This window comes from Colossoma macropomum, unplaced genomic scaffold (genome assembly GCF_904425465.1).
Source record: "Colossoma macropomum unplaced genomic scaffold, Colossoma_macropomum, whole genome shotgun sequence".
Classification (NCBI taxonomy): domain Eukaryota; kingdom Metazoa; phylum Chordata; class Actinopteri; order Characiformes; family Serrasalmidae; genus Colossoma; species Colossoma macropomum.
The window spans coordinates 13,127,201-13,151,264 of record NW_023494803.1 but is presented as its reverse complement, the minus strand read 5'-3'; the positions used below and the strand labels follow the sequence as shown (position 1 = coordinate 13,151,264).

Genomic DNA, 24,064 nt, shown 5'->3' with positions numbered 1-24,064 from the left:
CGTCTTCAAAATGGAAAATATCACTTTACAGCAGTGGTCACCAACTCTGCCTTCTTGATCTAACTTTCCTCTGAAAATACGAAGAAAACGTAAAAACAAGCTAAACAAACAGCCTCCCTGTGGGTCATCACTGACCTCACAGCCTCCCAGCAGGTCATTACTGACTCCACAGTAACAACACGAAAGTGAACATTATTATATCAGATAACTATTTATTCACCCCAGCACAGCACTGCAAATTAAACCGTAATAATGCAGAAACTGAGTTTTTGGCAACAGTGGAGTGAGTTGTGTGCAGCTGTGGGTAGCCAAGGAGCTAACATAGCATTTAGCATGCTGGCTAACTGGTCTAAAAGAAACAGTAAAGCCACAGAAGTAAAGAGTTTCCCAACCGACTGCATATCAAACAGTCTCTCTTTATGTGTTTATTTATAGACAGTGGGAAGAAATCTTTGCAGGCTTGTACTTAAATGCTGCTAAAATTAGTGTTCCTTCATTCTGATGGTTCAGAGATCAACATAGAAAAAGCAGAAGAGCTACTGATAGAGGATGTTCATCTGTGTGTAAAAGTTAATCAACCCATATGGAAAAAATATATCCCAGATGTATTTATCAAAAATATTTTTGCAATGTATGAAAATGGTCACATATATAGTTAAACTGTATTAATTTGTATTAGTTATTTTAAGTGTTCAGTTGTGTGTAGCTGTAATAAAGGTTACAGATGTAACTAAACCGTACTGACTTCTGGGATCTGCATTGTACTTTACGTTAACCATGTATGCAGTAAGACACTCACACACAATGTATTTCAAATAAACAAGATATCAAATCATAACTGCATTTTCACAAGAGTATCAATACCCACAACACTCGCTTTTGTCGTGTTAAATGTTCATTTGATCACATTTAAAATGAAGATACTGGAACACATTCATTTCTAAAGGTATCAAACAGTAAAGTGCATTAGACAGGATTTTGGCTGTTTTCATATATTTTCAAATGGATTTGATAAACACATTTACATACATTTATTTCTGTGAGGTACATTTCTATGTGTTATATTTCCCCATACATTTTAATATAAATGTATTTTAAAATATGTTTGGTTAATATGGGGATATGTTCTGAAATACATTTTAGTGTTTGCTGTGTATTTTAGCATAGACTGCAGTGTGTTTGAAATGTATTTCAAATACACAAAATATACGTTCAAATATATATTTTTCTGTTTGAGAAATTTGAAGTTGATTCACCCCAAAAGTCAGAAATCGCTCATTGCGGCAAATTTCACTGAAATGAACAGAATTTTGCTTGTGGGAATTTGCTGTGAGTGGTCCTTGAATCTGTGTGTGTGTGTGTGTGTGTTTTTGGTGACTTTCCTCTCTGTTTCTAAAATTCAGTAAATCAAAACAAATAAATGCGTAAATTAGTTTGAGAAATCAATATAAGCTGTTCTCCTCTTTCTTCAGTGTAATGAGGTTTAAAGGCCTGGAGCTCCAGCAGATCGTTTCCACTGCCGTCCTCTGACTGATCAAATCCAGAGGAAACTCGATTAGAAAAGAATGAGGAGAATAAAGAGGAATAAAACACGGAACGCAACGGCGCGCATGAGAGTTTAACAATAATACAACTGTGTGTGTGTTCATTATGACGGAGTGTTTCCTTCTAAACTGAGGTGAAATAACGTCCATCATTCCGTCCACCGTATCCATGGAGACAGTGGACGCAGGAGAGGCTGGACTGTGTGTGAATAAGAAGGAAAGACATTCCGAGTGAAAAGAGACACTCAAAGACGCAGTTGAGCCAAGTTACGCTCACACTCTCACAGCTTTTAGTTTTAAAGAGGACCTCTTCCAGTTTTTCTCTTTCCTTTAGTGGGTTGTAGCTTTCTGTGCATGTAAACATTCTGAACATCCCAAAGCTCAGCGTTCCCTCCAGAGGGAGAAACTCTCTGCCACAGAAACCACTTTTCTCAGCTGCCTGAAACGCCTTGTTGGAATTCCAGCCCTTTTCCTTTGTTACAGGATGAGGCAATCTCATAACACAGTTCTTACTGCCTGCCTACTGGCAAGCTTGGCACGCCCTCACACAGCACACAGCGGCTAACGTTGCAGTGCATGCTGGGGACTGAAGTGCAGCACATTGTGAAATGAGCTAATATAAATATAGAAAATTGAAATGCTTTTGCAGGCCGGATAGGATTGTGTCGTGGGCCTATTCTGGCCCACGGGCCTTGTGTTTGACACATGGGACCTAGGGGACACCCTAACAACTGCTTAGCAGCCACCCAAAATGTAATGGCAACCACCTATCAGTAGCTTAGCAGCTACATGGAACACTATGGCCACCATCAGAACAGATCAGATCAGAAAAGAGCGGGCAAGCTGACCAATCAGAGCACACTGGGCTCATCAGGAGGCAGGGCTTAAAGACACAGGAGACAGTCTACAGCCTTTTCGCTCCCCATTCACCCTTCAGCACCCTTTAGCCCTGCTCATTCAGCCACCTGAGTTACCATGACAATGGCCTAACAACATAGCAACCATAGGACCTATGTAGAATTGTGTAGAATTAAGGTGTAACCGCTGTCCCATAGATTGTTATTGGGGTAGGAGAGTCGAAGCACACGTAACTTTGCAGTGCATGCTGGGGACTGTAGTGCAGCACATTGTGAAGTGGGCTAATATTAAAAGAAAATTTAAATGCTTTTGCAGGAAGAAGAGGATTGTGTCACAGGCTAATCTGGCCCACTGGCCTTGTGTTTGACACATGGGACCTAGGGACACCCTAACAACCGCTTAGCAGCCACCCAAAATGTAATAGCAACCACCTATCAGTAGGTTAGCAGCTACATGGAACAGTATGGCAACCATCTAGAAACTCCCTCGAAACCACCTGAAATACCACAGCAACACCTATATAACATCATATGAACTACTTAGAAACCTAGAACACACACACACAGTTTAAACAGCTATTAAGCTCCTCAGCTGTCATTAGCTGGTGTTGTCGGGGTGAACTCTTCTATTTGATGTTCTTGTCCATACTGAGGTGATTGAAGTGCTGGAGCTCCATTAAGTCGACATCAGCTCTGAGCTGAGATTCAATAACATTAATAGAACTGCACACAGTCAGGGCAGGTGATACACTGCACCTGTTCTGCAGGTAAGAGGACAGGAGAGTGAGAATGGAACAGGAAATTACAGTGAACCATGTGTGTGTGTGTGTGTGTGTGTGTGTGTGTGTGTGTGTGTGTGTGTTTAATTGAGTGTGTATGAATGGAGCCAATAGAACAGTGTGTGTGTGTGTGCGCGAGTGTGTGTGTGTGAGAGAGAAAGTCCTTCATGTTTTAAGACTCAGATCAGAGTCAGAACACACACTGATCAAACACACCCAGAACCCCATTCACATGCAAATGTAATTAAATCTGCACAATACATATCATTAAACTGCTGCGCATCTCATTAAACCACCACGCATCTCATTAACCCCACAGAGACACGCAGGGGTCCTGCAGCCTCTCGCTGATATTTATATTCATATTCACACTTGCAGTATAACTCTATTATATACTCTCTCAATCTGTTCTCTCTCTCTCTCTCTCTCTCTCTCTCTCTCTCTCTCTACTCTCTCTGTTGTCTCTCTGTCTCTTTCTGTCTATTCTCTCTCTATTCTCTTTCTCTCTCTGCCTCTTGCCTCTATCTCTCTATTCCCTCTATATATAGACTCTCTCTCTCTCTCTCTCTCTCTCTTTCTCTCTTCCTCTCTCTCTCTCTCTTTCTCTCTGTAAATGTAATTAGTGTTATATATTAGATCATTTAACCCAATCAAAAAGCTCACTGATTCTGACTCAGGTCCTGCTCTGTATTTGAATATGCTAATATTGTCTCCTCTCCTGATTGGTTAATTAACCTCTGATGAAGTCGTCTCGGTCGGAGTCATGTAGTCGTCTGGGTGAAGATGGTGAAGGTTACACACACATACACACACACTGAGTTTTGGGAGACGGAGTTTATGAAGTTTCTGTCAGGATTATATCATCATTTTTCTTGCTGCAGGTTTAAGAACAAATAAACATTTAAATGGCTGATTTAATTTTATGCACAATGTAAACACTGTTGAACTGTCAAAATGTGTAACTCCACAGTTTATACAGTCCACACACAGAAACCTACCTCACCCATTCAGCCAACAGCAGTTTATCCCCACCCATTCAGTTAGTAATAGAACACAATATGGTCCTAGGTTCTAGACATTAGTAATACAGCATAGTTATATATACTGATATATTTCACTGTGACTAACACCGTAGAAACCCCCTGGCAACCACCTGTAACACCACAGCAACTGCCTAGGAACTGCTTGGCAAACCTGGAGAGATACCATAGTAATCATCTAACGACACCCTAGTGCTCGTCTTCAATACTACAGCAACTACATCCTGGCAGCCACCAGAGATCCTGTAGCACTCACATAGAAACCATCAGAGATACTATAGCAACTGCCTTACAATGCCATAGCAACAACATGGAATAATAAAGCAACCATCCAACAATTCCCTAGCACCTGAAACTCTACAGCATCCACCTAGTGACACCCTAGCAAGCATCAATGAGGCCAAAGAGGCCATATCAACCCCCTAGTACATCGCCACCTGGAACACCACAGCAGCACCCTAGCAACCACATATGATACCGTAGAAATTGCCTAACACCCTCACAACCACCTGGAACTTCACATGAACCACCTAGAAGCCTAACACACAGACACACACACTCGCATTTGAACAGCTATTAGTAATAGAACCTATTAGATTCCATAGTGAAGGGCCTAGAGATCAGTGACAGAATATTCAAGTCTACAGTGAAGGTTCTAGAAAATATTAGTGTGAGGGCAGAGAGGACATTTTATTCCAGAATAAAGAGCTTTAAGAAAAATTGTGTTTTGTGTTTGTTCATCACATTAATTTGAGACACACTAGTAAACACTCACACACACACACACACACACACACACTAACACACACTTTTCCTCTGCATCTCTGCGGAAAAAAAATAAATAAATAAATAAATGTTCCTCAGGATTTCACTGTCAGGATCTTGAGCAGGACAGATGTTTGTTAGTTGTTGTTGTTTATGAACGGGTTTCGGAGTGTTTTCCCCGTCGCATTTCTGTGTGACATTTGACAGCTTGAGTGTGCATGAATGTGTGTGTGTGTGTGATCATCATTACCTGCATCAGGCTGATCGCTGTGTGTGTGTTTGTGTCTGTGTGTATATGTGTCTATTGTCTCCTGATAATAAAACTCACTCCTGATGTTTTGCTCCATCAGTCTGCAGCTCTGTGTGACACATTTCATCATTTATCAGCTGCATTTTCAGCAGCACTGCAGCACACAGTGTGTGTGTGTGTGTGTGTGTGTGTGTGAGAGTGTGAGCGCTCGTCTTACTGCTGTTATGAGGACCAAATGGCAAATATGTATTAGTATGTGTTACATGAGTGTGTGTATGTGTGTGTTTGTTGTGACTGTGTGTATGTATATTTTGAGTGTGTATGTGTTATGTGTGTGTTATGAGTGTGTGTGTGTGTGGTAGTTTGTTAATATTGGTGTGTGTGTGTGTGTGGTAGTTTGTTAACATCGGTGTGTGTGTGTGTGTGTGTGTGTGTGTGTATGTGTGTGTGCGTGCGTGTGTGTGTGTGTGTGTTGGTGTGTGTGTGTTGGCGTGTGTGGTAGTTAACATTGGTGTGTGTGTGTCTTTTTCAGGTGATCCTGATTCTCACCAAACTGTTTGACTTCAACCTCGGCACCGTCACGGAGAGCTCACTCTGGAGGTAACAACTTCACTCACTTATTCACTTACTCAGTCCCTCATTCACTCATTCATTTACTTATTCACTCATTCACTCACTTATTTACTTATTCACTTACTCAGTCACTCATTCACTCATCCACTTAATCATTTACTCACTCATTCACTTGCTTATTTACTTATTCACTTACTCATTCACTTACTCACTCACTTATTTACTTATTCACTCATTCACTCACTTATTCACTTAGTCACTCATTCTCTCACCCACTTAATCATTCACTCACTCATTCACTTACTCAGTCACTCACTCACTCACTGAACTTGTTCAACTATTCATTCACTTATTAACTCATTCATCATTTACAATCCTAAACTCAGCTCATTACACTGCAGTCAGGCTTCATTATGTTCACTCTACTGAGTAACTTTTCATTACATGTAAATTATAATGAAATGTCTTTCATTTACAAACACAAATGTGAAATGTATTTATTTATTTAGAATAAATTATTAGTATACAAATAGTTTTATAGTCTAATTTAGACAGAAATAACTATAGACAATTAATAAAAATCTAAAAAATGCAGAGATAAACAAATTGAATAAATATGAAGAGAAATAGAGATAATAAAAAAAAACAGTTAAAATAAAGCTTCTGTGTTGTTGAGCTGATGGTTGTTTTAATTTAACACTAAGCTAATCAGTTAAAGCTTCTACAGCTGATCAGGCAAACTGAGCAACTGTGTGGTTGCTGTAATTTAAAGTAATTAATGTGTGCCTGCTGAAACTTTAGGGTTTATTCAGGTTTTAGAGATGAAGCTGGTTAGAAATCAGGGCATTAGAGAGAGAGGGAAAGAGGGAAAGAGAGAGAGAGAGAGAGAGAGAGAGAGAGAAGGAGAGAGAGAGGACAGTGTTCTTTAACACCTCTGGATCGTCCAGTTGAAGCTTTTCATCAGACGTTCACCAGAGGAGAGAAAAAAGAGACACACTGGCCCGACTCACACTGCAGAACAGAGGAACCGCGAAAGAAAGTTGAAAAATCTCTACGCATATAAACACAGAACTGAACACCAGGAACCGAATTACAGAGACATCTTAACTCTGAAATCTGATGTGTCTCCATGACAACTTCAGTACGGACTGAATTTTGGACAGTAGCTATTAAAGAATAACAGGTCCTAACTTCATAATCTTATCATTAACTCCAGATAAGAAAACAGTATTACACAAACATCCTAGACTAAATCTCCTAAATACTGTCCTAACTTTAGGATGAACCCCAACAGTGTCCTAACTTCTGTTTAACCGTCCGTTTCCATCGTTTTTAGGCAGCTGTGTCAGGCAGCATAGTTCACTACTAGCATAATGACACTACATTTATTTATACTGTAAAACGCTGCTTTCACTGTGAGATGTTTTTCCATTCTAACTCTGCGTTTTAAAAATCTCAGACGCTGCAGTCTCGATCTCCACCGTCCCCCTTATTACCTTCGTGTGTTAATGTTGATGATAAAATATTACAGTGATGGTGGTGAATAATGAGGAGACAGAGCTGAACGTGTGTCTGTTTATCGGGAGGAATAATGTTAGCACACTCGGCTAAAGCATTTGGGAAATGGAGACTGAAACTGGGGAACAGTGATGCTCTGATAAACAGCAGGGAGCGCTCTCACAGTATTCACAACTTACAGCTTATCACACTTTAGTTTAGTTTGACCTTTTTTACATCAGTAACGGCAGCTGTGACTCTCATTTTTAACGTTATTTTGATTAGATGTTTACATTTCAGCTGTGCATGTATGGTCGGTTGCTAGGAAACAGACATGACAGCTGATTGTAGACTTTGATCGATAGGTTAAGATTCCTAACTGGAGATAAGATGCGGTAAGACAAGGTACAATTCCTAAATTAAGATCAGATTTGCTTCTGTTATATGAATCTGTAAAAATATTATTTTGATCTGTTGGATATCAAGACCAAAAGAGAGGAAGTTTTTATTGTGTTTTTATTGTTCAAGCACACACAATACAAGTAAATCAACAGATACATTACAACAACGCAATGTACGTTTCCAACGGTCACATTATAGAGAGAGAGACAGAGAGAGAGCGAGGGAGAGGGAGGGAGAGAGTAACAGGGCTGTGTTATTTGAGAGGAGTATGTGTGTAAATGATGGTGTAATAATAGTATGAATGATTAATGAGCACTGCTGGTTGCTGTTTGAAGGTGGATAAATGAAGATGAATAGTGAGTGATGGAGGGAGAGTTAATCAGACAGAGCTGAGTTTCAAAACAAAACAACTTTAACACCATCTAATATAACATTACACACACACACACACACACACACACACACACACACACACACACACACACACACACACACACACACACAGAGCTCATCTACACCAACGAGTCCTGATTCTATGTGAAGTGCAGCTTCAGGCACTCACAGGTCAGTCTTTTGTCTGTTTCTCCACTGCATAAAGTAGAAGAATTTTTTGCGCCAGAATGCTGGAATGGTGCTTTCTCCATTGGTCACTGGTAGTATCATGATCAATACTAACAGGACCTAATGGTACTTAATGGTGTTCTACTTTATGTTTGATAACACTGGCAGCTGAAGTTAATGACAACCACTCTTCTAGGTAAAGATAAAGCCAACAAGCACTATTACATCACCAATAAGAGCTCCAGAATGGAAACTAGAACAGTACGTTCATGAGTCAGTTGATGCCTGGAAATATAGGACCTTGGGAACACAGGACCTTGGGGACATAGGACTTTGGGAATATAGGACCTTGGAAGCATAACACTTTGGAAATATACAGCCTTGGGAATATAAGACCCTGGGAAACATAGGACTGTATGGATATAGGACTTTGGGAGCATAGGACCTTGGAAACATAGGACTTTGGGAATATAGGACCTTAGGAACATAGGAACTTAGAAGCATAACACTTTGGAAATATAGGGCCTTGAGAACATAGGCCCCTGGGAAACATAGGACTATATGGATATACGACCTTGGGAACATAGGACCTTGGAAACATAGGACTTCGGGAATATAGGACCTTGGGAATACTGGACTTCAGAAACATAGGACTTTGGGAATATAGGACCTTGGGAACATAGGGCCTTGGGGCCATTGGACTTTGGGAATATAGGACCTTGGGAACATAGGACCTTGGGAACATAGGACCTTGGGAATATAGGATATTGGACCTTGGGAACATAGGACTTTGGGAACATAGGAATTTGGGGGTGTAGGACCTTGGGAACATAGGACCTTGGGACCGTAGGACTTTGGGAACATAGGAATTTGGGGATGTATGACCTTGGGAACATAGGACATTGGGACCATAGGACTTTGGGAGCATAGGACTTTGGGGATATAGTACCTTGGCAACATAGAACTTTGGGAACATAGGAATCTAGGGATGTAGGACCTTGGGAACATAAGACCTTAGGACCATAGGATTTTGGGGATATAGGACCCTGGGAACATAGGACTCTCTTGATATAGGACCCTAGGAACATAGGACTTTGGTGATATATGACCCTGGGAACATAGAACTTTGGGAATATTGGACTTTGGGGATATAGGACACTGGAAGCATAGGACCATGGGAGCATAGGTATGCTCCCTGGGTGAGCTGTCTGTTCGATTTTGGTGATAGTACAGCAGAACTTGTCTCCATGTCAGTTTTGCACATAACTGAGCCATTAATTTCTCAATGTTGCTGGTTCCAGAGACACAGTCTGTGCCTCGAGTAGCTTTACTATGTACTTTTTCACTACATAATAAACAGGTGAGTGAATAAGGACACAGTGTTTAGTCAGTTCCAGCTGCACTAAACAGAGCTAGAATATTAATTTTTGGAAGTTGTTTTTATAGTTTTTTGATGAATTAGACTGAAAGTCATACCAAAGTAGCCAACGTTAGTGAGCCAACTAACATTAGACATTATTATACATTAACTAGCTAGCTGGCGTGCATGTCTTGCTAACTTGTTGGATTAGTGTTGATAATAGAGATGATGGCTGGTTGTGTTCACACTGCTGCCGACTGTGAGATACTGAATATGTTTATGGCCAAACGGGTCACTGCTGGTTAACTGTTTACTACTAATAAGAATCTATACTAAATTTGGCCACTGTCATATCTGTGATTTTGGTTTTAGGGAAGGTTCAGTATAAAATTCCATGAAAAATGGTGCAAGTGCTCCTCTGACACACACACATACACACATACACACATACACACACACACACCCCTTTACAGATTAAATCTGAACAGAGCTGATGAAAAACTTAAAGGTAGCTAAAGCTGGAGGGTGTTTACAGACAGTGAAAGGGAGAGAGAGGGATAGGAAAGATGGAGATAAACAGACAAAGAAGAGAAAGAGAGAATAATGAGGAAGAGAAAGATGGAAAAGGAGAGAGAAACAAAAAGGAGAGAGAGAAAATAGTGCAAAGAGAAAAAATATGAAATGAGAGAAAAAACAGATTGAGAGCTTTAATGAATGAATGGTGTGTGTTTGAATGGAATTTGTGTTTGCGAGAGTCTCAGTGTTTGATAGTATCTCTCCACACTCTCTCTCTCTCTCTCTCTCTCTCTCTCTCTCTCTCTCTCTCTCTCTCTCAGTGATTCAGGTCTTTATCTGGTGCTGAGCGTCAGCAGGAGTTAATGCAGTAATTATGTTTTTGTGTAATTGGAGAGAGATAGTGCAAGTCTGCTTTACTACGTCTCAGTCTGATACGCCGTGTGTGTGTGTGTTCTGTGTTTTTAGTTGGTTTTATCCGCAGTGCAGTCCATTCACCTGAAAACACATCTCAGCACCAGGGACCACATTCACTAAAGCTTTTATAAAGTTCAAACTTTATTTATTTATATAACACTTCTTACAACAGCCACTGTCACAAAGGTTTGTGGAAAATCTGGCTCCGAGCCCCCCGCGAGCATCGCCAGGAAAAACTCCCTGAGAGCGAGAGGAAGAAACCTGGAGAGAGGAGCAGAGCCCATCCTCCTCTGGTCCACACCAGAGAGCAAAAAACACAAAGGACAAGAGATATTTAGACAAAACACTGAACACTTTTAAAATGTGTTTGCAAATGTGATTAAAAAAAACTTAAACATTATCTTAATAAATATGTAGTAAGCTGTTAAATTGTTCATCATGTAGTGGATTGATGACAGCCTGGCAGACAGCACCAGGCTTTAGCCATTAGCCAGGTTATTTCTATTTTCAGAAAAATAAACAGATTCTCAAATATTCTTAACAAAATATTATTTTAAACACACCGTTATGTTATTTATTATGTACTTTTAATTTGTTTCTAGAATTTGTCAGTACTGACCCCATTATCAACTGTTAATATTGACCCCAACCCTACCTTACTGACCCCAACCCTACCTTACTGACCTCAACCCTACCTCACAGACCCAACCCTACCTCACTGACCCCAACTCTACATCACTGACCCCAACTCTATTGCAGTAATCAAACTCTACTTCACTGATTGTTTCTTTGTTTCTTTTATGTTAGTATAATTTTTTTTTTTCATTTCTTTTTATGCTAGTGGGTTTTATTTTCACTGCAGTGCTGAGTGACACATTGTATTTTTATTTTTGCTGCTGATTTAACTAAATCAGAGCTTTAGGTCTATTTCTGCTTCTGATCTCACAGGAAATAATTAACATAATCACACTTTACCTGATCAGTTCCACAAACATACACTAAACTACAGTCAATTTACACTAAACTACAGTAATCTACACTAAACTACAGTCAATCTACACCAAACTACAGCCAATCTACACTAAGATACAGTAATCTACACTAAACTACAGTAATCTACTCTAAACTACAGTCAATATACACTAAATTACAGTTTCTGCTCTGATGTTCACCTGAATCTGATTCAGAGTGTTGTTGTTTGCAGGTCGGTGGATTATGGGGCGACTTACGTGAAGATTAACGACCGAGTCATTACTAGAACCATGCTCAGCTACATGTACTTGTGTCCGACCAATAAGAGGAAGGTGGGTGTGGCCTGATCTGAAACATTAAAAAATGAAGACATTAGAGTTTACTGAAGATTGTTATTAGTCTCTCTCCCTCCCTCTCTCTCTCTCTTTTTCTCTTTCTCTCTCTCTCTCTCTCTCAGGTGCTGATTCTGTCTGATCCAGATGTTGAGAGCAGTTTATTGATCAGTTCGGATGAAGGAGCCACTTTTCAGAAGTTCAGTATTAACTTTTACATCATGAGCCTGTTATTTCACCCAACACAGGAGAACTGGATACTAGCCTACAGCGACGACCAGAAGGTAAACACACACACACACTCACTCACAAACACACACACACAAACTGTTATTTAGTGGCTTATTATTTTTGGTTATTGTTATTATTTACTTATTTCACTTTACTGTTCTATTGAATTTTTCATTTCACAGCAGTAAAGTTTTGACTGAGCATTTCTGCTTCTACTCCCATATCTTTTCTGAGACATCAAGGTCGGGGTTGGTTGGCACAGTTGTCATACTTAATAATTTATTTCTACTGTACTGTATGTTAAGATAGTTCATGTATCAGTATGTCAGAGCTTAACAGCTCAGCTAAAAATACACACAGTGAAGCTTGGATTCGTTATTAATATTTACCTAAGTTAGTTTATTGTTAGACTCACAAGCCAGAATTCTATTTTTGTGTAAAAACTCTATAACCAGGGTGCCAACTATCCCCAAAATCAGGGAGCCAATAAACTTCAAAATTAATCAGCCCCTAATCATGCTGCCAACAACAAGGTCAGTGTACCAATAAACAGCACATTGTTACACTGCAGTCTGTAACTGTACACTAGTACACTGCAGTCTGTAATTCTACAGTGATACACTGCAGTCTAACTGTACACTGATGCACTGCGGTCTATAACCGTGTACTGATACACTGCAGTCTGTAACTGTGCACTGATACCCTGCAGTCTATAACTGTGCACTGAATCATTGCAGTCTGTAACTGTACACCCACACAGTGTAGTCTCTGTGCTCTAAAACACTGCAGTCTGTAACTGTGCACTGATACAGTGCAGTCTGTAACTGTACACCGATACAGTGCAATCTCTAACTGTGCTCTGATACACTGCAGTCTGTATCTTTGCACAAATTCATTGCATTCTCTAACTGTAGACTAATTCACTGCAGTCTGTAACTGTGCACTGATACCCTGCAGCCTCTAACTGTGCTCTGATGCAATGCAGTCTGTAACTGTATAATGATGCACTGCAGTCTGTAACTGTATACTGACACACTGCAGTCTGTAACTGTGCACTGATACAGTGCAGTCTGTAACTGTATACTGATACACTGCAGTCTCTAACTGTGCTCTGATGCACTGCAGTCTATAACTGTATATTGATGCACTGCCGTCTGTAAAGGCACACTGATCACTGCAGTCTGTCACTGTACACTGATACAGTGTGGTCTGTAGCTGTACACTGACACAGGGCAGTCTGTAACTGTATACTAATCACTGACAGTGTACAGCTGTATCAGAGCTCTTAAAGTGACCAGTAAGTTTCAGGTGGTGTTTCTGTTGTTTTGTCCACTCCTGTGTGTTGTGGTCCTGCAGCTGTACAGCTCCATTGACTTTGGGAGAAAGTGGATTCTGGTGCATGAGAGAGTTACACCGGGTCGATTCTACTGGTAACACACACACACACACACACACACACACACACGCACATATACACACACATACACACGGCCCCTGCGAACATCAATCTAATATCACACACCTACACAGCAATCTCACACTGAAAATTAATCTTTGATCTTTGAAAACACACATCTTCACACACACACACACATACACATACACAGACACAAAAAATTCTAACACCAAGAATGAATCTGATATTAAACTACGTTCTCTTTTTACATCTATATCTCACACTGACACACACACTCCTCATCCCATCACACTTTTCTGCTGCTCTGTGTGTGTGTGTGTGTGTGTGAGCGTAGATGTTAGCAGGTATGCTCATAGAATATAATGTGTTGCTCTCAGGTTTGTGTTGTCAATGTTAATGATAAATTATTAATGGCAGAATTATATTTTTATTGTCATTACATTTTTCTCCTAGTCTGTAATCTGTGACTGTAGCTGTCACTCAAATGCAGCTTTTAAACATCTTTTAAAGTGAAGTCTTCGGCTCCTTTAGCAGACCACACTGCACAGACGCTCACAGGGGAACTATCCTCAAGCACACCAGGTGGCACTGTTGCAGTGGAAGAAGGTTCCCTGGTGCCCTCCAGGACACCAGGTGGTGCTGTCAATGGCAGCTGCTCCAGGACACCCTCTAGGGCACCTGGTGGCTCTGCTGATGCTGGGGTGTCCTCTAGGGTGCCTTCCGGAGCACCAGGCAGCTTTGTCAATGGGGGCAGCTCTAGGGTGCTCTCCAGAGCACCAGGCAGTGATGTCAATGTTGGAGTGTCCGCTGGGACGCCAGGTGGCATTGTTGATGTTGAGGTGGTGCTGTTGATGCTGGCAGCACAGGAGCATCCTCCCGGACACCAGGCTGAGATGTTGTGTCCTCCGGGACACTAGGCGGCACTGTCATGTCCTCTGGGACACTAGGTGGCGCTGTTGGTGCTGAGGTGTCCTCTGGGACACCAGACGGCGCACAGGCATTAGGCTGTAGCAGCCACTCTGGCCAAAGAGAGTCCTCTTCTTTCTCTGTGGGCCTGCCCTCTCCATGCCCACTTCCCCACTCCTGAGAACCTGGCTCGTGGCCAAGAGAGAAACAACGGGGCTCGGGAACAGGTGCAGGCCAGGGACATGACAGGAGGGGGTGGGACTCCGACCAACCCGGCTTGTCCAGCAGAACGCAGTGGGGTGAGAGAAAGGGAGAAGCCAAACTCAGGCAGGAGGGAGAGGGAGGCACTAGGTCTGGGGTGACAGGGGCAGGGCCTTCCATTGTGCTATGCCCCAGTGATCCAGCGGGAGAAGCGCCATGTTCATGAGGGTTGGGAGGCAGTGGGTGGGCTGTGTCATAGGGATGTTGACCTCCTTAGGCCCAAAGACCCACTCCACACTGTTGCTGCCCTTGGCTGAATCCTCAGGGAGCAGACAACAGCAGCAAAGCTCCTTCTTCGTTCTGGTGCAGTTACCAACAAGATGTTTCTCTTCCAAACACCATGTGCACCAGCCCCATTCTGGCAGCGCCAGGTGCTGCTTTTCCTCCATGGGTGAAGGGACCCTTAATGTGGCCCCGTCCACCCACTGCTCGTTTCCTGAGGCAGCCAGCTGGCTGCTCCAGACCCAATAAAGGCAGTACAGAGGGTTGAGGAGGATGGGAGTGTTGCTTGCCCTTCTGGCCTTTTTTGCCTTCTTCCCTCTCAGCATTTTTTTTTTAATTAAGCGAAAACAAAACAAAAAAATGAAACTAATGCCACTTACGCTGGAGCTGCGGCTGATGCACACTGGCTGGAAAACTCAATGAGAGCTCAGCACAAGTGAACCAAAGTGCCAAACGTGGCTAGCTTAGCCTTACTTCATGGAGTCCTTTTTACTCTCATAGTTCCTTGCTGTCTCTCCTAGTGTGTGGTGGCAGGTCAGCATCCTCCTTCTCTCTCACACCAAAAAGAGAGCCAGTTTTTAAAGAGTCTATGCTCTACTCATTAGCCACAGCTGTGTTAAATCTCTGCCTCTCCACCGCCACAACATTCATTGTTTGGAAAATATAGACACTGTTGGTCTTGCTGGATGTTGGTGATGAAAATTGGAAAACCACATTCACTGTGGAGATCAAAAGATCTTCATGTTTGGGTTTCACACTATGAGAATAATGTTATTGAATTGCTGAGAGGAATGTTAGGTAATACTTAAAGTAATATTTAAAAACCAATGGGTGGGGCTGTTTGGCAAGTGCTAGAACTGTATTAGTCAGAAAGAATTATGGAGGTTAATCACTGGGGTGGCTGGAACTCTAAGGCACCTGAGACTGAGAACTCACTGGATGCTCAGCAGAGCCTGTGGTGGGCTTTGGCAACTAACCTAACATTAGTGTGCCAACCTGCCCCAAAATCAGTGTGCCAATCAACCCTCACATTAGTGTGCCAACTTGCCTTAACATCAGTGTACCAATCAGCCCTAAAACCAGTGTGCCAACCAACCCTAACATCTGCGTGCCAACTCACCCTGATGTCAGTGTGCCAACCAATTCAAAAATCAGTGTGCCAACTAGCTCTAGCATCAGTGTGCCAACCAGCCCAAAAAACAGTGTGCCAACCAGCTCCAAAACCAGTGTGCCAACCAGCCCTAAAATCAGTGTGCCAACCAGCCCTAACATCAATGTGCCAACCAGCCCCTAAATCAGTGTGCCAACCAGCTCCAAAACCAGTGTGCCAACCAACCCTAATGTCAGTGTGCCAACCAGTTCAAAAATCATTGTGCCAAATAGCTCTAGCATCAGTGTGCCAACCAGCCCTAAAATCAGTGTGCCAACCAGCCCTAACATCAGTGTATCAACCAACCCAAAATCAGTGTATCGACCAACCCAAAATCAGTGTGCCAACCTGCCCTAACATCAGTGTGCCAACCAGCCCTAATGTCATTGAGCCAACAAACCCCAAAATCAGTGTGCCAGTCAGCCCCAAAATTAGTGTATGGACCAGCCCCAAAATCAAAAAACAAACAGTGTGGCTTAGATTCAACGACACAATGACACTATTCCAGCCAATCAGCAACAGGGGGCACTCCTGCTCGTGCACAGAATGGGGAAGGAGAGAGGCTATGTCTTGAACTGATGCGTCATCAAAGAGGAGAAAATCTGAAGAAATTACGACCCTGTTTACACCTGCTGTTTCTCACACATGGAGTATTAGAAGTGTATCTGAACTGAGATTATCCACATAAAGATGCAGCTGTAAACACACAAAACACAGATAAATCTGATCACTCAGACAAGTTCAGTTTGAGTTTCAGCCTGAGATATGTTTTAGCCAGATGGTGTGCATCCGTTTCTCCAAGCAGCACTCGACAACCAAAATTCCACCATCCCTAAGACTCCTCCCCCTGCTGTTCTGTCCAAAGGCATGACTCCGCCCACTACACCTCCGCTAAATAGAGTCTTCCCTGTTCCTTGGCTTGGCCGTAAGCTCCTGATCTGAGTTTACGGCGGGAGCCATTACCGTCTCTAAACGTCACGCTTAACCGCACCAGAGAGAGACTGAGGCAGTAAATGTGGGTGGAGCTTCAGCTCCAGTCAGCAAATCCAGTCACATTGAAATGTCAGGTGTAGACATCTCAGTGTCCACTCACGGTCAGACGGTCGTCAATATCAGGACTGAACTGAGAGTTAAATTGTGATTAATTGCAGTTCAGACCAAAACAGAGCAGATAGAGTGTGTGTGTGTGTGTGTGTGTGTGGGTGTGTGTGTGTGTGTGTACTGCCGTGTGGAATTATTCCGTCCATCCTCTCTTTCTCTCTCTCTCTCTCTCTCTATTCTTCCCCTCTCTCTCTCTCTCTCTCTCTCTCTCTCTCCATCACTACATCACTCCATCACTCCAGCACCATTACTGCACTCATCCATCCGCTCCCTCTCACCCCCTCTCGCTCGCCCAGCTGATTGCTGCTCTCTCTCTCTCTGTGTTCAGGGCTCTGAGTGGGCTGGATAAGGACGCAGACCTGGTTCACATCGAGGCTCAAACTCACTCTGGACGTCAGTCTATACATCACTGTCTTTACTGCCTCTGTCTCTCTCTCTCTCTCTCTCTCTCTCTCTTATTATCTCTCTCTTTTTACCTCTATTTATATCTCTCCCTGTCTCTCTATTATCTCTCTCTCTGTCTCTTTCGTTCTTTATTATCTCTCTCTTTCTCTCTCTCTCTCTCTCTCTCTCTCTGTCTCTATTATCTCTCTCTCCCTCTCTCTTTATTATCTCTCTCTCTGTCTGTATTATCTCTCTCCCTCTCTTTTTATCTCTTTATAATCTTTCTTTTTATCTCTATTTATATCTCTCCCTGTCTCTCTATTTTCTCTCTCTTTATGTGTCTCTCTTTAACTCTCTCTCCCTCTCCCTGTCTATTTCTCTCTTTATCTCTCTCTCCCTACTTCTCTCTCTCCTCCCATCTCTATTATGTCTCCTTCTTTTCTCTCTCCCTCTCTTTATTTCTCTCTCTCTCTCTCTCTTTATTTCTCTCTCTCCCTCACTCTCTGTCTCTCTCTATTATCTCTCTCTCCCTCTCTCTGTCCTCTCCCTTTTTATCCTTCTCTCTCCCTCTCTTTTTATCTCTCTTTCTGTTTTCTCTCTCCCTTTTACTCTCTTTATCTTTCTTTCTATCTCTTTATCTACCTCTCTCTTTATCTCTCTCTCTATATATCTTTATCCCTGTCTCTCTGTTTCTCTCTCTCTCTCTCTCTCTCTCTCTCTCTCTCTCTCTCTCTCTCCCTCTCTCTCTCTCTCTTTCTCTCTCTCTGTCTGCATCATCACTAAAACAGTAATAACAGTAATTGATAAAATATAAATCAGAGATGCTGATGTGCTGATTTTTTGCTAAGTGTGAGTTTTTAAATTGATTAGAAAGTCAGCAAACTGTACACACACACACACACACACACGCACACACACACGCATATGCACACACACACAGACTCACACACACACACCGTTTTATTTTATAATCAATTATCATAATCTAGTCTTACTGCAGTGGCTTTTGTTTAAATTTAATAATCTGTGAAAAGCTGCAGACAGAAGCTGAACATGTTAGAGCTTCACAATAAGGTCGAGAAAATATGAGAATATAAAACACCAGAATTATGATTATTACAGTATCACGCCAGTGTTTAGATTATAATGCCACATATTGCCATGGCAGAACACCTTGTAACATAGTAAAACACTCTGATTGATCAATAATGTAATAATAGTTAAATATTATTCTGCATTATTTTTGCCAAATGAAAGAAGAATTCAAGCAGGGCGTAAATGCATAATCTCTTAGATTTATTATTAATAAACCAAAACAGGAAACAAACACAGTGATCCAGCAAACATGATCACAACGTGGCTATTAATTCTCAGAGACTAACAGGAAACAGGCGATAACACTAATGAGTGGGTGGGGCTACTGAGGAAACTGGACTGGTGGAGCCAGAGCTGGATGACTGTGACTTAAATAAACACCCACAGAGACTCCTCTGGAGCTGTGATTGGACAGAAGCACACAGTAAACAGCATTGTGATTGGAGGGCTTATTGCATATCAACATTGTAAATCCATAATAATGATTAACAAGTGAAACAGCACAAGAACAAGAAAATATTCCATTGCAATGTAGCGGAGGGAACTTAATGTAGATCAGTGTAGATCAGAGCTAAAGGAACTGTGTGTGTGTTTAACCCACTAACACATCCTGGCTGAGCTCATAATGTTTACTACACTGTTAGAAATAAAGGTTCTGCGCAGGTGCATTTTTCGTTTATGAGGGTACAAACGATGTAAGTGTTCCCTCAAACGTACAACAGTGGTTTTAAGTTCCAATTGTGAACCTTAAATACAGTTTTCCAGGTGAAAAGTACATATTTGTACCTTTTCATAACATAATGTTTTAAAACAGAACAATAAGATAATAAGCCTGGAGACGAGACGGGGTCTGTGGAGTCAATACAACTAGACAATATAATTTCAGTGGACTAGAGTACAGTTATGTTCCCTCGCTAAAGGTACTGAGATGTACCCTTGAGGGTTCCACCCCAGTGACAGTTTAGTACCTTTATTTCTGAGAGTGTAAAGGACCCCTTAGCTGTTTCTCTTCCTGTCTTTTAAGGTCTTAAGGATTTAAGGTCTTAATTCATGAAGCAGACCCCCCCAGTCCCACCTGTAATTTAGTAGAGCAGAAACAGTCAAACTCAGACGCTGTGATTGTCTTCACTATTAACTGCTAATCACTGTTTCAGTATTCAGACCCTTGAACACTGTTTCAGTCAGAATCTAATCTAATACAATTTTATTAAATCTGATCTAATTTTCAACACAAATTTCACCTTTAACAATGACCCCAGCACTCCCCCTGCTCCCCCGTCTGCCCCGGCTCACACCCGGCCCTGGTGCTCCCTCTGACTCTCCCCACTGCCCCACTCCCTTGTTGCTTCCCCTTCAATTACCCACCCCTGCACTCCCTCCCTCTCCTCCTACAACTACCTGCCCCTGCACTCCCTCCCGCTCCCCCAACAACTACCCACCCCTGAACTCCCTCCTGCTTCCCCTACAACTACCCACCCATGCACTACCTCCTGCTCCCCAATAACTACCTGCCCCTGCATTCCCTCCTGCTCCCTACCTACAACACCCCACCCCTGAACTCCCTCCCACTCCCCCCACAATTACACTCTTCTGCACTCCCTCCCAATCCCCTTACGATTACTGCCCCTGCACTTCGTCCTGCTCCCCCTACAACTACCCGCCCCAACACTCCCTTCTGCTCCCCCTACAACTACCCACCCCTGAATTCCCCCTCGCTCTCCCTACAACTACCTGCCCATGCACTCGATCTCACTACCCCTACAACTACCTGCCTCTGAACTCTCTCCTGCTCCCCCTACAACTACCCGCCCCTGCACTCCCTCCTGCTCCACCTACAATTACACCCCTCTGCACTCCCTCCTGCTCTCCTGCTTCCTCCCACTCCTCCCACTTCCCCATGCCCACCCATTACCACCTGCCCCACTCTCCCCTGCTCTCCTGACTCCCGTCTACTTTCTCCCGCTCCCCCTTCCTCCACCCACTCTCCCACTATCACCCACTCTGCTCCCCCTTCTCCTCGCTGTGTGTATGTGTGTGTGTGTGTGTGTGTGTGTGTGTTTATCCACAGTGTATCGAGTCTGAGACAGTGTGTGTAGAAATACTGCCCTCAAACACACTGTCCCACAAACACATCCTTAAAAACACCCCCTCCTGTCCATCTGTTTCTCCTCCCCATCTATCTCTACTGTCATGTTGATGGATGGATGGATAGATGTGGAGAGAAACAGACTGATAATGGAGTGTATTGATTGATTTGAGTTGCCATGAAGGTAGTGTGTGTGTGTGGGTGGGTGCTGTTGTACTCTTTTTGTAGAGCCCCACATGTCCCCATAATATTACAAAAACAACTAGGCAGATTTTGCTTATATTTATTGTGAATTATGCATTTTCACAAAAAACAAATGGAAAAAATGTTGTTGGTAAACTTGAGCCATACTGCAGTAGCTAGTGCTGCAAGCTACAGCTTTAACTTAGCTAGCTAGCAATGCTAAAACAGCTGAAGCTGGTGAACCTTCTACGTAGTTCACCCCTAAAAAGAAAAACTCCCCCTAAACTAACCTAACAGTGTGACCTTTCACACACATGCAACATAAATATCTTTACCAATGAATATCTGACTCTAAATGTAGGTATTGTGATATAAACTGAACCTGTTCTTCAGTTTCTCATTAGATTGAATGAATAACTGACTCTACATGTAGGTATTGTGATAAAAACTGAGTCTGTTCTACAGTTTCTATTAGGTTTTAATAGGATTGTTAACAGTGTTCTGTAAAACTCGACTGGTATCAGTAGCTATGAAAAAACACATTTGGAAGATTGCTGAATAATTCTAGTTATAACACGTGTTAATATGTGTGTGTGTGTGTGTGTGTGTGTGTGTGTGTGTGTGTGTGTGTGTTCCAGTAATGCAGTATGTAACGTGTCGAGCTCAGAGATGTTCTGAGGGGAACAGGCAGTACCCCTTCAGCAGCAGGATTGATACCAACTCTCTGGTGGTGCAGGACGAATACATCTTCCTACAGGTACATACACAGAGACAGTGTGAGTGTGTGCATATGTAATTGTGTATGTATAGTGTATGTAATTGTGTATAGTGTGTGTGTGTGTGTATATAATTGTGTATATATATATATATATATATATATATATATATACACATATATATATACACACATTATATATATATATATATATATATATATATATATATATATATATATATATATATAGTTGTGATGCTGATGATGCAGGACATCAATAACATACACAATGATGGCATGCTACAATAATTTACTTTTCTGTCATTTTATTGTAATTGTTTGGATAATTCACATTAAACAGAGTGCAACATACTGTGTTATAATGTGCTACGATGTGCTGTAATGTGTCATTCTGTTCCATAGTGTGTTATAATGCAGTAGTAGACAATGTTCACATATAACTGACACACAAACCTGTGATGCCTTCTCTTCTCCATTCACTTCTGGATCAACTTTAGCAAAGGAGCTAAGTGGCAACCAATCAGATTGTTGATTGTTGATATGTGCTGCTGTAATCAGTTTCAAAAATAATTATCAGTTCTTCTTCTGTAAAGTCTCTGTTCTAGTGTGGTTCTGCGCTCTTCCTCTCATTAACTGAGATCTTACTTGTCTCCTCTTCTGTCTTCAGTGTGAGAAATGAGGAACAGTCACTCTTTACACCAAACTCTTGGGAAACTTGGCGAGTTTTCAGATTTACAGATACGCTGCAGCACATTGTAAAGTTTTTTCAGAGGAGTCCGGGCAGAGTTACAGTTTCTAGGCTATGAAGGACCAACTGGGTGAACCAGTCTGCTACAGCGGCACCCTGAGGCAGAGCAGTGCTGCAGCTCTAGTCAGTTAAGAACAGCAAAGACAGAAGCTGATTGTGGGTGAAGCAGATAAACAATGAGCTTCGCTGAATCTGTATTTGAGCGTCTGTTTTACTCAAATGGACAGCATAACATCATAATAAGTGTGTTTTCAGGGACCCTCAGAATTTTGACCTTGAGACATTCAGGGGGTCCAAGATGTTAATTAGGGATTCCTGGACCCCCTAGAACCCCCTTATTTAGCTCCTTGGCTGTAACTGACTGTGTCACACCCATGGTCAAACACCCTGAGATTCAACACTGAGTGGGAGACATAATATCTGATCCAACTGATTTCAACTGACCTCACTGGAAACTCATGTTTTTTCATTCATTTCTTGTCTTACATCTCAGCTCCTCCTCACAGATATGTGCTGAAAAATCTATAACTTGTACTTAAATGCTGTTTCAATTGGAAATTGTACAGCACTGTATGTAGGAAAGTTTAAAAAGCTGTGTGTGTGTATGTGTGTGTGTTAGAAGCTGATTCTATATCAGTGTGTGATGATTGTGGGTGACTTTGTTTTGACTTTCGTTGTTGAAGTGTCTGGATTTAAGTTGACGGAGAATAATGAGTGTATCGATCTGAACAGCACAACCAGTGTGAATGAGAGTGTGTGACACTCCCTCAGGAAAAGACCGCTACACACCTTGAACACACACCACATTCACACACCATCGATCAGAATCACACACACACACACACACATTTGGTGTTTTTCCTCTAATCAGTGATGTGTTGCGGATAGAATGTGTGTGTGTGTGTGTGTGTGCGTGTGTGTGTGTGTGTGTGTGTGTGTGTGTGTGTGAATTGATTGAGTCTGATGAGAATACTTTTGTGTCTAACAGATCTTTTTCTCTCATTGTTTCCTCTGTGTGTGTGTGTGTTTGTGTGTGTGTGTGTGTGTTTAGTTGACCAAAGCAGGTCGGACCACCTATTTTGTGTCATTTCAACGAGGACCCTTCAAACACATCCAGCTACCCAAATACTGCCTCCCTAAAGTACGATCCACCCCCTCACCTGCACCATCACCTACATTGACCTAGACCATCAACCACAGCAATCTACACCATCAACAGCAGCCACCTACAGTCACCTACACCATCACCTACATTGACCTTCACCATCACCTACAGCATTGACATACACCCAATGGCAACTGTGACTTTTGTTTCCACTGAACTTTCAAAATGATTAAATACACACATTTATCATTTCTACGCCACCAATAGTAATCTACACGGTCAGCTACACCATCACTTACATACACCAAATACTATCAGTCCTCTACAGTGACCTACACCATCACAAACATCAACACCTACACCCTCATCTACACCATCACCTACACTATCACCTTCACCCACACCATCACTTATATCCTCACCTCCTTCCTCACCCACACCATCACCTACACCCTCACCTATACCATCACCAACATTATCCCCATTATCCCCTCGTCACCTATGCAGTCACCTACACCATCAACCAGAATCACTTACACCTTCACCTACACCAGCATCTACAACCTCATCTACACCA

General features: G+C 42.2%; 1 protein-coding gene across 1 annotated transcript in view; it reads left to right on the top strand.

Moving 5' to 3' along the window:
- Positions 1-24,064, top strand: part of sorcs3b (sortilin related VPS10 domain containing receptor 3b) — a 119,602-nt gene that overhangs the window by 43,150 nt on the left and 52,388 nt on the right. Inside the window, exons 2-8 of the mRNA XM_036593842.1 lie at positions 5,768-5,835; positions 11,763-11,862; positions 11,988-12,146; positions 13,450-13,523; positions 17,479-17,543; positions 21,537-21,655; positions 23,434-23,523. Of these exons, the coding sequence (XP_036449735.1) occupies positions 5,768-5,835; positions 11,763-11,862; positions 11,988-12,146; positions 13,450-13,523; positions 17,479-17,543; positions 21,537-21,655; positions 23,434-23,523 (675 nt within the window). The remainder of the gene's footprint in view (positions 1-5,767; positions 5,836-11,762; positions 11,863-11,987; positions 12,147-13,449; positions 13,524-17,478; positions 17,544-21,536; positions 21,656-23,433; positions 23,524-24,064) is intronic.